Consider the following 18,693-nt stretch of genomic DNA (forward strand, 5'->3'; position numbering starts at 1 on the left):
GCCCCGCCCCTCAGGCCCCTGGGGGCTTAGGACTAAACCGGCAACTATTTTAGTTAACCTTTGTCCATGGAAGGTCCCTGCAAAATTTCATTGAAATTGGTTCAGGGGTTTTGGAGAAGAAGTCGAAAATGTAAATTGTTTACGGACGCACGACGGACGACGACGGACAAAAGGCGATCGCAATAGGTGACCTAAAAAAGCTAAATGTGAGATTTTGTTATCAGAAATCTTGTTATCAGAAACCTTACCTTGTATTTATCATAAACATGATGTCAGTACTGAATACCTTACCTTGTATTTATCATAAACATGATGCCAGTACTGTATATGTCACCTTGTATTTATCATAAACATGATGTCAGTACTGAATACCTTACCTTGTATTTATCATAAACATGATGCCAGTACTGAATACCTTACCTTGTATTGATCATAAACATGATGCCAGTACTGTATATGTCACCTTGTATTTATCATAAACATGATGTCAGTACTGAATACCTTACCTTGTATTTATCATAAACATGATGCCAGTACTGAATACCTTACCTTGTATTGATCATAAACATGATGCCAGTACTGAATACCTCACCTTGTATTTATCATAAACATGATGCCAGTACTGAATACCTTACCTTGTATTTATCATAAACATGATGTCAGTACTGAATACCATACCTTGTATTTATCATAAATATGATGCCAGTACTGAATACCTTACCTTGTATTTATCATAAACATGATGCCAGGACTGATAACCCTACCTTGTATTTATCATAAACATGATGCCAGTACTGAATACCTTACCTTGCATTTATCATAAACATGATGCCAGGACTGAATACCTTACCTTGTATTTATCATTAACATGATGCCAGTACTGAATATCTTACCTTGTATTTATCATAAACATGATGCCAGTACTGTATACCTTCCCTTGTATTTATCATAAACATGATGCCAGTACTGTATACCTTCCCTTGAATTTATCATAAACATGATGCCAGTACTGAATACCTTACCTTGTATTTATCATAAACATGATGCCAGTACTGTATACCTTCCCTTGTATTTATCATAAACATGATGCCAGTACTGAATACCATACCTTGTATTTATCATAAACATGATGTCAGTACTGAATACCTTACTTTGTATTTATCATAAACATGATGTCAGTACTGAAAACCTTACCTTGTATTTATCATAAACATGATGCCAGGACTGAATACCTTACCTTGTATTTATCAAAAACATGATGCCAGGACTGAATACCTTACCTTGTATTTATCATAAACATGATGCCAGGACTGAATACCTTACCTTGTATTTATCATAAACATGATGTCAGTACTGAATACCTTACTTTGTATTTATCATAAACATGATGTCAGTACTGAAAACCTTACCTTGTATTTATCATAAACATGATGCCAGTACTGATCATGGCTGTTCACCTCATCTGGTGTCTTCCTATCCTATAATTAAACAAGACTAATTCTTCAACCCCAAGCTGGTTACACAATATCTATACATATCTTAATGATTTTTTTCCATTTGAGCTTTAGAAAACAAATTCCAGAAGTTTTCATTCTATTGAAGCTTAAATTGCTAAAATGAAGGAAAACTTAAGGATGACATTTTTGATAATCTCATCAAAACAAAAGACAAACCCATTGAACACAATACACAGAATTTATAATAGAAACATGTCATCTGATCATTAGTCCATAATGACACCATCTTGCACTTTTAAATTATGGCCTCATAACTCTAATGCCATGTCTATTTACCTTTTATTATACATAGGCTTTATAACAGTATGCATGTATGAATGGATGGTATTGATCACATGATGGGGAAGTAAAATATCATGTTGCCCCCAATGTGCCCGAGTTTCCCTGACTCTATTTCCCATATTCAGAGCCTTTCTTGAAAGAGAGCCACTACAGCCAACCAAGTCTGAAGGGTCTGAGGAGGCGATAACACTCCTATCTACTATTGGATTACTGTTCTATCTTGGAATAAGGAAATATTCATTGCTCTTGTGGTAGGGAAACAGGATTCTTCGTTTCTCCTCGATTACTCATGTTTATTTTGAGCTTCCCCTTATGAGAAATGATTGATCTAGGAGAAAAGAAGAATCGTGTTTCCGTACAACAAGGGCAATAAATGTTTAATAATGAACTAGAAATGAAAACCATAATGTCTCATCTATTGTCTTAATCATCACCTCATTATTAAAACACCTGTGACAAGGTCATACTAGTTACAGATTCAGACAACAATATGACATAATGATAATTCGAGGTTTTTATATATTGCTTTATCACAACCTAGTTCGTAGGTCGTCTCAAAGCGGTTCGCAAATTATTATCCCTGGTTATAGGGCCTTTAAAACCAGCCAATATCTCAATTCCCTGGGGAGCATACAGCCAGAGCTGCCATTTCGGTGCTAACAGCTAGCATTCAACAATTCTAGAACTGCCCAACCACATACTAATTTACAGCTGAGTAGACTGGAACAAGCGGAGTAAAGTATCTTGCTCAAAGATACAACACAGTGCCGTGCCGTGACTCGAACCCGCAACCCTTCGGTCACGAGCCCAGCGTCCTATCACTAAACTACCGTGCCTCCTGTGAACATGGTAATTTTCACTGCCTAACCAGAGTAAAATACTTAGTTTGATGAGATTACTTAGGCGCCTGATATAAGCTGCTCATCAATGTTGTTGGGAGATAAATCTAGGCCTATTTACACCAGACTGTTATAAAACTGATTAGATCTAACTTACAAGTGCAGGTATAGACGGGTCAGCTCCCCAACACATCAGGTCGGCCAGGTGACCACTCTGTTTCTGCAGCGCTGTGACATGAAGGGGTGTGTGTCCATGCTGCAATAGTTATGAGAACTAAAGTAAGTCTGGACTATTTAGTACAGAACATATCTTCTCAATTACTCAGTTTTTTCTTGCAACTGAAGATTTCACTTCGGTATAATACACTCATAAGTAGACTGTTTATATAATACACTTATAGGTAGACTGTTTATATATAACACTTATAGGTAGACTGTATATATATAATACACTCATAGGTAGACTGTTTATATAATACACTTATAGGTAGACTGTTTATATAATACACTTATAGGTAGACTGTTTATATAATACACTTATAGGTAGACTGTTTATATAATACACTTATAGGTAGACTGTTTATATAATACACTTATAGGTAGACTGTTTATATAATACACTTATAGGTAGACTGTTTATATAATACACTTATAGGTAGACTGTTTATATAATACACTTATAGGTAGACTGTTTATATAATACACTTATAGGTAGACTGTTTATATAATACACTTATAGGTAGACTGTTTATATAATACACTTATAGGTAGACTGTTTATATAATACACTTATAGGTAGACTGTTTATATAATACACTTATAGGTAGACTGTTTATATAATACACTTATAGGTAGACTGTTTATATAATACACTTATAGGTAGACTGTTTATATAATACACTTATAGGTAGACTGTTTATATAATACACTTATAGGTAGACTGTTTATATAATACACTTATAGGTAGACTGTTTATATAATACACTTATAGGTAGACTGTTTATATAATACACTTATAGGTAGACTGTTTATATAATACACTTATAGGTAGACTGTTTATATAATACACTTATAGGTAGACTGTTTATATAATACACTTATAGGTAGACTGTTTATATAATACACTTATAGGTAGACTGTTTATATAATACACTTATAGGTAGACTGTTTATATAATACACTTATAGGTAGACTGTTTATATAATACACTTATAGGTAGACTGTTTATATAATACACTTATAGGTAGACTGTTTATATAATACACTTATAGGTAGACTGTTTATATAATACACTTATAGGTAGACTGTTTATATAATACACTTATAGGTAGACTGTTTATATAATACACTTATAGGTAGACTGTTTATATAATACACTTATAGGTAGACTGTTTATATAATACACTTATAGGTAGACTGTTTATATAATACACTTATAGGTAGACTGTTTATATAATACACTTATAGGTAGACTGTTTATATAATACACTTATAGGTAGACTGTTTATATAATACACTTATAGGTAGACTGTTTATATAATACACTTATAGGTAGACTGTTTATATAATACACTTATAGGTAGACTGTTTATATAATACACTTATAGGTAGACTGTTTATATAATACACTTATAGGTAGACTGTTTATATAATACACTTATAGGTAGACTGTTTATATAATACACTTATAGGTAGACTGTTTATATAATACACTTATAGGTAGACTGTTTATATAATACACTTATAGGTAGACTGTATATATAATACACTTATAGGTAGACCGTATATATAATACACTTATAGGTAGACTGTTTATATAATACACTTATAGGTAGACTGTTTATATAATACACTTATAGGTAGACTGTTTATATAATACACTTATAGGTAGACTGTTTATATAATACACTTATAGGTAGACTGTTTATATAATACACTTATAGGTAGACTGTTTATATAATACACTTATAGGTAGACTGTTTATATAATACACTTATAGGTAGACTGTTTATATAATACACTTATAGGTAGACTGTTTATATAATACACTTATAGGTAGACTGTTTATATAATACACTTATAGGTAGACTGTTTATATAATACACTTATAGGTAGACTGTTTATATAATACACTTATAGGTAGACTGTTTATATAATACACTTATAGGTAGACTGTTTATATAATACACTTATAGGTAGACTGTTTATATAATACACTTATAGGTAGACTGTTTATATAATACACTTATAGGTAGACTGTTTATATAATACACTTATAGGTAGACTGTTTATATAATACACTTATAGGTAGACTGTTTATATAATACACTTATAGGTAGACTGTTTATATAATACACTTATAGGTAGACTGTTTATATAATACACTTATAGGTAGACTGTTTATATAATACACTTATAGGTAGACTGTTTATATAATACACTTATAGGTAGACTGTTTATATAATACACTTATAGGTAGACCGTTTATATAATACACTTATAGGTAGACTGTATATATAATACACTTATAGGTAGACCGTTTATATAATACCCTTATAGGTAGACTATTTATATAATACACTTATAGGTAGACCGTTTATATAATACCCTTATAGGTAGACTGTATATATAATACACTTATAGGTAGACCGTTTATATAATACCCTTATAGGTAGACTGTATATATAATACACTTATAGGTAGACCGTTTATATAATACCCTTATAGGTAGACTGTATATATAATACACTTATAGGTAGACCGTTTATATAATACCCTTATAGGTAGACTGTTTATATAATACACTTACAGGTAGACTGTTTATATAATACACCTATAGGTAGACTGTTTATATTGTACACTTATAGGTAGACTATTTATATAATACACCTATAGGTAGACTGTTTATATAATACACCTATAGGTAGACTGCATATATAATACACTTATAGGTATACTGTTTATATAATACACTTACAGGTAGACTGTGTATATAATACACCTATAGGTAGCCTGTTTATATAATACACCTATAGGTAGCCTGTTTATATAATACACCTATAGGTAGACCGTATATATAATACACTTATAGGTATACTGTTTATATAATACACTTACAGGTAGACTGTGTATATAATACACCTATAGGTAGCCTGTTTATATAATACACCTATAGGTAGACTGTTTATAAAATACCCTTATAGGTAGACTATTTATATAATACACTTACAGGTAGACTGTTTATATAATACCCTTATAAGTAGACTGTTTATATAATAGACCTATAGGTAGACTGTATATCCGTTTATATAATACACTTATAGGGAGACTTAGGTAAAATTAGAGACAAGATAGTGAAGAAGAACTAAAAAGTGAATCAATAATCACATACTTCATTCAGTAGTTCACGTCACTGTTCAGGAAACTAATAGGTAGACTGTATATATAATACACTTACAGGTAGACTGTGTATATAATACACCTATAGGTAGACTGTTTATAAAATACCCTTATAGGTAGACAGTTTATATAATACACTTACAGGTAGACTGTATATATAATACACCTATAGGTAGACCGTATATATAATACACTTATAGGATATATAACACTTATAGGTAGACTGTTTATATAATACACTTATAGGTAGACTTAGGTAAAATTAGAGACAAGATAGTGAAAAAAAACTAAAAAGTGAATCAATAAGCACATACTTCATTCAGTAGTTCACGTCACTGTTCAGGAAACTAATATGTAGAAAAATGTCACTTTCCTTTCCATATTAAAATCATTGAAAATAGTTTGAAAATCATAAGGTGCCTACATGAGTGCAAGTAAACCGGATGAATTGGCGATACTGATAATGATAGGTTGGACTATTTAAAACCTATTATCTTTCCAGGCTGTCTCAGCTTGTATACCTTACCCTTATCTCGTGGTTGGTGTTATACTTGGCGGTCACCTCTAGGTGTCACCTATATCATATTATATTACTTCTGTAACAGTAATTGACTTAGTCAGTGGAGAGAAACTGTGTTGTTCATATAAAAAGAAGAATATTAGAATTAGAAACAGAATTCTGGTTTTATTAAATACTCTTTGGCTGTCCTATGACAACCCTGATGTGGCTCTATGAGAACCAAATTGTTTCTGCACCACTTTATATACATTATGGCTAAAGAATGTGAAATTCTTGCCTTCATTACCTTGTTTTGAAGGTTGGCGTCTATCCCTGTCGCTGCTATGATATGGAACACAGTCGGCCGGTTCATCGTACTGACATAGTGAAGATATGTATTCCCTTTCTGTGAAAAAAAATGTACAAAGGTAATGAAGGATACACAAACTGTTGAGTACAACTGAATTTTAATTTAACTTAATGACCAAAGGTTCAGTGCAGCAAGAGTCTCCAAAATCAGAGGCATAGAGAGCAAAGACGGATTTCATAAAATTTGGTCTAAATCTACCAGAAAGTAAGCATGATATGTCATTCAAAGGTTTAGCACTAAGAGAGCCCTTATGAGGCTGCCTTGGGGTAGGTCACCATCTATGGATCAGTCTGACATGGGGGTGGGTCACCATCTGAGGATCAGTCTGCCATGGGGGTAGGTCACCATCTATGGATCAGTCTGCCATGGGGGTAGGTCACCACCTGAGGATCAGGTTGCCTTGGGGGTAGGTCACCATCTGAGGATCAGCCTGCCTCAGGATAGGTCAACACCTGAGGATCAGCCTGCCTCTGGGGTAGGTCACCACCTGCGGATCAGCCTGCCTCTGGGGAAGGTCACCATCTGAGGATCAGCCTGCCTTGGGGGTAGGTCACCACCTGAGGATCAGCCTGCCTCTGGGGTAGGTCACCACCTGAGGATCAGTCTGCCTTGGGGGTAGGTCACTACCTGAGGATCAGCTTGCCTTAGGGGTAGGTCACCACCTGATCATCAGCCTGCCTCAGGATGGGTCACCACCTTAGAAACAGCTTGCCCCTGGGGTAGGTCTCCATCAGAGGATCAGCTTGCCTTGGGGGTAGGTCACCAGGTGAGGATTAGCTTGCCTCCGGGGTAGGTCACCACCTGAGGATCAGCCTGCCTCGGGGGTAGGTCACCACCTGAGGATTAGCTTGCCTTAGGGGTAGGTCACCACCTGAGGATCAGCTTGCCTCCGGGGTAGGTCACCACCTGAGGATTAGCTTGCCTTAGGGGTAGGTCACCACCTGAGGATCAGCTTGCCTTGGGGTAGGTCACCACCTGAGGATCAGCTTGCCTCCAGGGTAGGTCACCACCTGAGGTTTAGCTTGTCTTGGTTGGGGGTAGGTCACCATCTGAGGATTAGTTTGCCTTAGGGGTTGGTCACCACCTGAGGATCAGCTTGCCTTAGGGGTAGGTCACCACCTGAGTATCAGCTTGCCTTGGGGTAGGTCACCATCTGAGGATCAGCTTGCCTCTGGGGTAGGTCACCACCTGAGGATCAGCTTGCCTCCAGGGTAGGTCACCACCTGAGGTTTAGCTTGTCTTGGTTGGGGGTAGGGCACCATCTGAGGATTAGTTTGCCTTAGGGGTAGGTCACCACCTGAGGATTAGCTTGCCTTGGGGGTAGGTCACCACCTGAGGATCAGTCTGCCTCGGGGGTAGGTCACCACCTGAGGATCAGTCTGCCTCGGGGGTAGGTCACCACCTGAGGATCAGCTTGCCTTGGGGGTAGGTCACCACCTGAGGTTCAGTCTGCCTCGGGGGTAGGTCACCACCTGAGGATCAGTCTGCCTCGGGGATAGGTCACCATCTAAGGATCAGCATGCCTTAGGGGTAGGTCACCACCTGAGGATTAGCTTGCCTTGGGGGTAGGTCACCATCTGAAGATCAGCTTGCCTTGGGGGTAGGTCACCACCTGGGGATCAGCCTGCCTCTGGGGTAGGTCACCATCTGAGGATCAGCCTGCGTTGGCGGTTGGTCACCATCTGAGGATCAGCCTGCCTTGGTGATTGGTCACCACCTGAGGATCAGCCTGCCTCAGCGGTTGGTAACAACCTGAGGATCAGTCTGCCTCGGGGGTAGGTCTCCATCTGAGGATCAGCCTGCCTTGGGGGTAGGTCACCACCTGATTATCAGCCTGCCTTCGGGGTAGGTCACCACTTGATGATCAGCCTGCCTCCGGATAGTTCACCACCTTAGGATCAGCCAGCCTCAGGGGTAGGTCACAACCTGAGGATCAGCCAGCCTTGGGGGTAAGTCACCACCTGATGATCAGCCTGCCTTGGCGGTTGGTCAACGCCTGAGGATTAGCTTGCCTTGGGGGTAGGTCACCACCTGAGGATCAGCTTGCCTTAGGGGTAGGTCACCACCTGAGGATTAGCTTGCCTTGGGGGTAGGTCACCATCTGAGGAGCAGCTTGCCTCTGGGGTAGGTCACCACCCGAGGATTAGCTTGCCTTGGGGGTAGGTCACCACCTGAGGATTAGCTTGCCTTGGGGGTAGGTCACCACCTGAGGATCAGCCTGCCTCGAGGTAGGTCATCACATGAGGATCAGCCTGCCTCAGGAAATCAAAATATATGTGAATTTCGACCAATCATACAGAAGCCATTATACAACGATTTGACTTAAATTGAACAATAACTGAATTCAGACCAAACAGAAGCCCTTATAAGGCGGCCATTGTGTCAATCAGGAAACAGAAGTCGCAGTTGAATTTGTAGTGCCAAGATACACCATATACCAAATTTGAGCGAAATCGAACAGCAACTGAATTTTAACCAATCAGAACCCAATATACAGCAGCCATTTTGTTAAATCAGAAAATGGATGTTGCCGCTGAGTTCGCAGTGCCAAAATACATGTACTTACTAAATTTGATTGAAATCGAAAAATAACTGAATTTCATCCAATCAGAAGCCTGTATAAGGTGGCCATTTTGTCAAATCAGAAAACGGATGTTGCTACTTAGTTCGCAGTGACAAAATACACCTACATCTAGACAAAAGATTTGAGCGAAATCAAACAATATCTGAATTTCGACCAATCAGAAGCCAGTATACTGCGGCCATGTTTATAGTCAGATTCTGTTAAAATATTGACGTTGTAACCTAAAGATTGTAATGATCATACCAACTGTAAGTTTAATTAGTCTAACACTTTAAATGTTTAAAAAACAGTATAAAACACACAGCTAAACGCACAAGCTTTACATTGAGGAAGATGCTGTGAAAGTCACTGGACTGCGAAATGTAGGCCACATTCAACATTCATGCATGGTTTATAACCCATGGGTTATGGATATAAGACGCATGTATGGTCAAGGTTCGGTTGGTCTAGCACTTATACTTTTTGAGATACAGCATGTAACACACAGCCAGCTAAATACAAAAACTTAACATTGATGAAGATGCTGTCAAAGTCACTGGACCATGGAATATAGGTCACATTCAGCATATGATGCATGATTTGAAATGCACTATGACTCAAATAACTACAGTCCGAGTTAAGTTAGTCTAACACTTAAAAGTTTTGAGAAACAGCATGTAACTAACACACAGTCAGCTAAATACAAAAACTTAACATTGATGAAGATGCCGCCGTAAAAGAAACACCTAAGTCCCACCTCCACGACATCCGTCGCAGGCAAGACAAAAACCACAGTGCAGTGGGACATGGATCCTCAATGAAAACCACCAAAGGTTTTAGAGAGTTGTTTTGTAGGTTTTGCACTCTTTCATACTTTATGTTCTTGTGCTTTAGCTGCCTAGAGGGTCAGACTTTTCTTCATCATCTTTAACAGATCATTTTAAACTTTCAGATGAGATGTTGTTTGAAGGTTTTGCAAAGTGACCCATTTGATCCCCCTTACCACTTTTTGGGGGTCAACCCCATCTTGAGTTTAAACTGTGATCATCCATCATCCATCTGTCATGCCAACAACAAGTTACAAAAGAGATGTTTCTAAAGGTTTTGCACTCTGTGACACCTGATGGTCCTGTCCTTCAGTTTCCTTTGGGGAGAGGGTGCCAGCCTCTTCTTGAGTAAAGATTAGGATTCTTTTCATCGAAGGATCACTTTATCATCTGTAAGTAAGAATCTACCTGTAACAATAAGAGATGAGGCACAGTAGTCATGTGGTAGGACGACGGGCTCGTGACCTAAGAGTTGCGGATTCCAGTCATGGCACGGCACTGCCGGTGTGCTGTATCTTTGAGCAACATACTTTACTCCGCTTGTTCCAGTCTACTCAGCTGTAAATGAGTACATGTACGTGGTTGAGCAGTCCTAGAATTGCAGAGTGCTAGCTGTGAGCGCCGAAATGGCAGCACCGGCTGTATGCTCTCCATGGAGTTGAGAAAGATATTGGCTGGTTGCAAAGGCCCTATAACCATGGATAATAATTTGTGAATCTCTTTGAGATGACCTACGAACTAGGTTGTGATTAGGCGGTATATAAGAACCTCAAATTATTATTATTTATTATTATTATGTGGTTTGGAGGCTTCACACTGACAACTTATGGCCCTGCCACTCATGATCAGCCCCCTTCAGGAAGGCCCCTTCATGAATATTGATTCTGATTCCCACCAAAGACTGATGATAACTAAGAAGTTACATCAAAATCTGACAGACAGTATGTTTACACACAAAAGACAGTGAACAATGTACAATGCACACCAGAAGAGAGGCGATCACAGTAACACCTAGCTGAGTGACTCAGGTTGACCTCAAAATAAGAAATACTTTTTCTAAGAACATGTATTGTGATTTCATAGAGACTGCATAAAACTTACCCTGTCCCTAAAATGAGCATCTTCTCCTTGTTGGATTAACATTTTCAGTCCACGAGGATCTGCTTCCTTGATGGCACAGCCAATTTTGGTCTATAAATGATAATAAAGTTGTCTGGAAGTTATTCAAAGCAGGATTTGCAAACATCATCCAGTATTACACACAATCTTAATTTCAGTTCAAATTTCAATTCATAAGATCAAAAATAGAAAGATCAAAAAGGCTTAAAGACCATTTCTTCATCAGTTCTTGTATTTCTTTTGTCATAAATGCAACTGAATTATTCTGAAAACAACACTGTAATGGCAAAATCAACCAAGAAAAAGTGTAATGCAAAGAAAATCACATCATACAACATTACACAAAACCATTATGTTTGTAATCAATTAATTTGTTATGCTTCTATCTTCAATCACGTGTAACTTTTACTTTGGTGACACAGATCTAACACACCTCCAGTGGGTTATCTCCCCTTGGTGTAACACTAACACACCTTGGTAATCCTACATCAGGGCTACACAGATCTAAAAAAACTCCAGTGGGTTATCTCCCCTTGGTGTAACACTAAAACACCTTGGTTATGCTACATCAGGGCTACACAGATCTAAAAAAACTCCAGTGGGTTATCTCCCATTGGTGTAACACTAACACACCTTGGTAATCCTATATCAGGGCTACACAGAACTAAAACAACTCCAGTGGGTTATCTCCCATTGGTGTTAAACTAACGCACCTTGGTAATCCTACATCAGGGCCACACAGATCTAAAACACCTCCAGTGGGTTATCTCCCCTGGTGTAACATAAGTCTAACACACCTTGGTAATCCTACATCAGGGCTACACAGATCTAACATACCTCCAGTGGGTTATCTTCCCTTGGTTTAACATAAGTCTAACACACCTTGGTTATGCTACATCAGGGCTACACAGATCTAACACACCTCCAGTGGGTTATCTCTCCTTGGTGTAACACTAACACACCTTGGTAATCCTACATCAGGGCTACACAGAACTAAAACAACTCCAGTGGGTTATCTCCCATTGGTGTTAAACTAACACACCTTGGTAATCCTACATCAGGGCCACACAGATCTAAAACTCCTCCAGTGGGTTATCTCCCCTTGGTGTAACATAACTCTAACACACCTTGGTAATCCTACATCAGGGCTACACAGATCTAACATACCTCTAGTGGGTTATCTTCCCTTGGTTTAACATAAGTCTAACACACCTTGGCAATTCTACATCAGGGCTACACAGATCTAACACACCTCCAGTGGGTTATCTCCCCTTGGTGTAACATAACTCTAACACACCTTGGTAATCCTACATCAGGGCTAGACAGATCTAAAACACCTCCAGTGGGTTATCTCCCCTTGGTGTTACACTAACACACCTTGGTAATCCTACATCAGGGCTACACAGAACAAAAACACCTCCAGTGGGTTATCTCCCCTTGGTGTAACACTAACACACCTTGGTAATCCTACATCAGGGTCACACAGATCTAAAACACCTCCAGTTGGTTATCTCCCCTTAGTGTAACATGAGTCTAACACACCTTGGTAATCCTACATCAGGGCCACACAGATCTAAAACACCTCCAGTGGGTTATCTCCCCTTGGTGTAACACTAACACATCTTGGTAATCCTACATCAGGGCTACACAGATATAACATACCTCCAGTGGGTTATCTCCCCTTGGTGTAAGACTTACACATCTTGGTAATCCTACATCAGGGCTACACAGATCTAACAGTAAAATACCTTGATCAATATCTACATAGGATCACTTAAGCCTAAAATCTATCAGCAATATTAAATGTGGTAGACAAGAGTTTTAAAAACACCTCAATATTCTACACTAGGACAATGGACTACACATGACAAATACATCTCAATATTTTTTTTACTTAAAAGTACACAGATCTTAAACATAATATTTACTGTTCGCTGTACATGTACATATAGGTCCACATTACCATCTTGATGTTCATGCAGGTTATTTAAACTTATGTTATAAAGAAATATTATTTACATGAAAAGAGAGTATTACAAACCTGTGCCAGCTGATTCATCTCCCCAGCCATGACTAGTTTTTAACATCATACACTTCCCCTAGGATGAAATCTGTAGAAAGAAAATAAATAAAATTCCACAACATGACAGATTGATCCTACATGTACATGTGTTTATACCTATTGGCAAAATGTGTATATGTCTGTTACAGGGTGTATTACCTACTGGCATATAGATATAATGTTGATAGGCAGCAGTCTGTGCTAAACTTCATGTGGTTAAGTATGCATGAGCCGAAATAACTTTCTGCTTTATGGAACGAGAGTACCGCGGGGCGGAACAATATACGCCCGTCGAATGCCATATAGTGTTATATACTTTCTTACATTGAAATAAGATCTGCATCTTTCTTAGCTGACATGCTATAAAAAATGTAGGAGGAAATCTCCGGACAAAAAAACCCCCAAATACTGAAATGAACAAAGGGCAATAACTTTTGCAAAAATCGTCGAATCAAAATTCTTTTAAAGGAGACACAACTTCATGTGATAATTACAATGTATACCAAGTTTCAAAGAGATCCCTTAATAAAATGTAGGAGGAGATTGCCGGACAAAAATCAAATACTGAAATAAACAAAGGGCAATAACTTTTGGAAAAATTGTCGAATCAAAATTCTTTTAAAGAAGACATAACTTCATATCATGATTATAATGTATACCAAGTTTCAAAGAGATCGGTCGAAAAATGTAGGAGGAAATTGCCGGACAAACGAAAGTTTACGCCGGACGAACGGACGGACGACGCCATACAATAATACTCCCGTCAAATTTGACGGGCGTATAGAAATTATTGGATGGAGATAGTCAGAACATACTCAATAAGGTCTCTTTGAAAACAAATGTGCACGGGGCTTGGTGCCCACTTCAATATTTTTGCTTTCTTGTATAACGAAGCATGTCCATAATTACTTAACCATGCACGGATGATAAAACTATTTAATTATCTCAGACACTAAAACGAACTATCATTTCAACGGGCTATTTCATTGACATATTAGGCTTTAACAGGTAGGGCACAACGGCACATATGGGTAATAATTGAGACATTTCCCCTATGATCAGTCCCAGTCACACTGGAGCTAGATTCCGGCGAGTATACCTACTCCAACTGGAGTGTATCAATATTCTAGTAAAATTGCCAATATATACAGAAAAGTCAATCTAGCTCTGAAACATTGCCAATGTCAGCGCAATCACTGCTTGTGATCATGTACATCTTGTACTAATAAATATATACAGGGGATATATACAAAGCAGTATCTAGGTAACCTTACATGCAAAAAACACTACGTATAAAACAATAGAACACCTAATACTAATCTAACTGAGCGCTCCCAGTCTACTGATCTCTCAGAACTTAAATATATACACACGCGGCCTATCGCTCACTGATCTCTCACTACCCGCCACAGGAACACACCCACACAGGTCTCGACCACACTACCTGTACTCTGGCTACTGATAGCTCAGTATGGCTGGTATATCACTATGCCCAATGCTGCTGATATACATCTCACTACAATGATCGCTTGGCACCACTACCTGTACCTATAATGTACAATCTATAGAACTCCTCTTGCTAACCTTGAGTTATCCTGACTACTCGGGGTCCCTGTAACTCCCTATAGCAATCTAATGAGCTCTCACAGTGCCCGTGATTTATGTAGCTGATCTGAAGCAACACGATAGCTCGCCCTTGTTTGATACTGTTGATTGAGCGATCGTAATGGGTAACAGTCTTATTCAGACATACCCAATCATTGAAAGCTCGCTGTCTAGTATACTTACAAATAACAAGTAATGGTCCGCACTCGTGTAGCAATGCATCACCTATGTGTTTTGGCCAGCTTTACGCATGTAAATAACATCGAGAATGCACAGGAACACGTCGGTTTACAAATAAAAACAACTAGCTCACTAGATTTTCATCACATAATCAGATAATCACGCATTGCGTTAACACCTTTTTTGCTCCTTGTGTTTGAAAGAACTTTACATGTTTTTATTTCAAATTATTCCCCATTTTAGTAATAAAATTGTTACTAAAAGGGCAGGCCTAACTGTTACCCAAATGCAGGATCATTACCCATAATCGCCATATGCGCCGTTGTTGCCCAAACTATTTAAACAGTTATTTCGGACGAACAGTGCATATATTGCAATGAAACAGGTATATCTGTGAATTTACCTGTACTTTACATTATAGGTATGCATTCAACAAGTCAGCCGGCTTGTTAATATGGAAAGAGATATAGCCTACTGTTACTTCTAACCTATGTATGGCTAATGTCAATGGGATCGACAACAACGTCGTCAACGGGCTTATAACAGAAGTGTTCTTGATAAGAACTGTGGATAATCACTTAAGAATGTTTATAGCATTATATTAAACATAACTATATATAAAACTAAATGGTTGTCAGACAGCGAGCTATTACCTTTGTAGAGAAATCAGAACATTTTAAATATCAGTTTACATGTTTCTAGGTAGATGACCACCATCTTGGTTTTTTTTAAACTTCCGGTTCATTATAAAAATGTTTAGGGAACCGGGCGGCACAAATTTCTCCGGAGACTAATAGCAATTTATCACCGTAACAGTCATTATTTCTTAATTGTTAAACATATTTCACTGATTTTTTTCAAGGAAATCTCAAAGCATTTTCAAAATGTTTGGAGTCCCGTGTTATGGAATAAACTAATCAGTAATAACACGGAATTAGGTTGTTATCTAAGTCCGAGGTAATAATATTGCTGGCAAATGTTTCCCGAGTTCTAAATGTATGATGGAATTAATAGGGCTAAAACTATTAATGTTTGTGCACGTTTAAATATTGCTGAATGTATCGCAGGAGTAATGTATCCCCTTTCACATTCTCTATCTTTCTTAATGTTTTAGAGACTTGTATTTTTTCGATGAAATTGACAATGGACGCCAATGATATCTAATATCTTTTTATAAAAGCTAGAAAAGGACATACGAGTGAACAAGATGAAATTATTCAACCCAAGAGTGAAATATAACTGTTTTCATTGAGAAGTTAAGAATATGCAATTGATTAAAATTCATTGAAACTGTAGAGGTGATTTTATGCAAATTTGGGGATTTTTTTCGTCAATTTTGATATTTTTTTTTTAAATTATTTTTGGTGTGTGGCATTGTTCGGAACAATAACAATAAGATGAAAGATGAAAAGAAGCATTGATATCAACCCTACGCATATTTTATGTATCGCAAAATATATAAACACGTTACACAAAGCAGAGACGTATATTACATACGTCTCTGCACAAAGTGACCTTTTTACTGAAATTGTATGGCTAAAAGTGATTATCCATATAGGGATTGAACGGCGTTTCTTTTAAATTTTCATGCCGGTATGAACGCAAATCGGTTACATCCAAGTTGCATCATTGAGCAAGGTTAATCTATGACGTCATAAGTAAACCACGTGTTACGTCACGAGAGTTTTTGCTTTCATTTAAGGATTGAACTTTTGTCAGATTGCAGTTACAGCCAATATGAATGCAATCTGGGTGACAGATAAATAGAATGACGTCTGTTAGGATTATCATAATTGGCTTTGTTTTGAAGACATACCTTTATCCCCGTCTAGCAGTCTTTATAAAGATCGGGGAAATATCATCGACACGGTGTTTTACAAATCCATTTTATTTGATATAATCAAGATGCGTTGATTTTAAACATTGTAAATATTGAATCTGTGTATCTGTTCGATTAGTTAATTGAACTTGGTTTAATGAATACCATTTGGTAGGGGAGATAACAGAAACGTACAGGGGAGACAACAGTACCGTACACCTAACGTTCGCAGGTGCGAAAATGTTTCATCAAAACTTTTTTAATTCACAGCTCTAACGACATTTCAGTTTAGTCACTAAAACAGCAGCGTGTGATTTTTCTAAACTAAATATGTGTGCATCCTTTCCATTTGTTAATGCAACAAATATGCAAATAAGTTTACACCAAAGGTTTTCTATTTCCACAATTTCCTTATAAGAAAGTGTCTCATAGGGTGGAATGTGGGCTGTACACTTATCTATGGATGGAGATATATGTATCATGTATATGTATGTACATAGTGTTTTTGTGTTCAATTCTCAGTTATTACTAAAGTTATGCGTACCCATTAAAATGTTACTGCACCTTACTCTCTCTATCACTCGACCTTACCTCTTACTTTTCTGCACTGTTCTTACATACATATCCCCTCCACCCACCCCGATCCATCTTGTAATGCCTAGTCCTCGTCTTCTCCCGTTCATTTTCTTTATCTTATTCTCCTGGGTTACGATTTCATTCCCATGTAAAATATTATTGGTCAAGATCTTTTGCTGGGTTGTACGTTGTCGAATGATGGTACCGACTCGCTGTTTTATCAGCCAAATCTGTTACGTATTTGACAATGGGTAATTCGTATATGTGTCACAGAATAGCGATTGGTACGTTATTTATTCCAAGGTCTATACGGCAGATGTATGATGAAGTCGTTTAAGTTGTTCTCTTTTTGTTTAGGTTCATGTATAAGGGTGTTCGACCTTGGTCGGTATTATATATCGTGGTTTATTTATCATTTGAACCTTTCAATCTTTTCATGCTTTCGAAATATTGAGTTCTCTATCATCTTGTTTTTACTATTATTACAGCATATGGACATTGAGTCCGCCACCCTGGCCCGGGGCGTGGAGAGCTTTCAATATTTCACCTTAATATACGAAGTGTTAGGAATAAATTGGACTACATAGATGATATATCTGGTGAATATGATATTATATGCTTAACTGAAACTCATTTAGATGATCAGGTCTCTACAGATGACTTCCTTATAACTGGTTTTCATGTACCTTTTCGACTTGATAGAAATTTCGCTGGTGGTGGTGTTCTGGTTTATATCAATAATATTTTAAAAATTGACCGTTTGCTGGAATTAGAATATCCAGGTGATGAGATTATTTGGTTAAAAATCACTCTACCAAATGTTGTATTGGTTATTGGTTCGGCCTACAGACCTGAAAATTATGTTTTACCTTTTTGGGAAAATTTACGTACGTCTTTAAACCTTGCTCTAGATATTTCACCAAATGTTATAATCACGGGAGATTTTAATGTCGACTTATTAACTGCATCTCGTAACCATGTTTTTCTTGATATTATTAATTCCTTTAGTACATGTATGTCAAATGTTATCAATGAA

The 18,693-nt window shown here is 37.6% G+C and overlaps 1 protein-coding gene across 1 annotated transcript in view; it reads right to left on the bottom strand.

Moving 5' to 3' along the window:
- The window catches only part of LOC110459278 (tankyrase-1-like), a gene marked incomplete at its 3' end in the record, with an annotated part of 70,827 nt that extends 54,829 nt beyond the window's left edge, over positions 1 to 15,998 (bottom strand). The window contains exons 1-6 of the mRNA XM_021511461.1: positions 15,916 to 15,998; positions 13,457 to 13,526; positions 11,398 to 11,487; positions 6,844 to 6,942; positions 2,796 to 2,894; positions 1,410 to 1,478 (exon numbers count right to left, since the gene is read on the bottom strand). Of these exons, the coding sequence (XP_021367136.1) occupies positions 1,410 to 1,478; positions 2,796 to 2,894; positions 6,844 to 6,942; positions 11,398 to 11,487; positions 13,457 to 13,486 (387 nt within the window). The remainder of the gene's footprint in view (positions 1 to 1,409; positions 1,479 to 2,795; positions 2,895 to 6,843; positions 6,943 to 11,397; positions 11,488 to 13,456; positions 13,527 to 15,915) is intronic.
- Between the last annotated feature and the right edge of the window lie 2,695 nt (positions 15,999 to 18,693).

This window comes from Mizuhopecten yessoensis, unplaced genomic scaffold (genome assembly GCF_002113885.1).
Source record: "Mizuhopecten yessoensis strain PY_sf001 unplaced genomic scaffold, ASM211388v2 scaffold9995, whole genome shotgun sequence".
Lineage (NCBI taxonomy): Eukaryota > Metazoa > Mollusca > Bivalvia > Pectinida > Pectinidae > Mizuhopecten > Mizuhopecten yessoensis.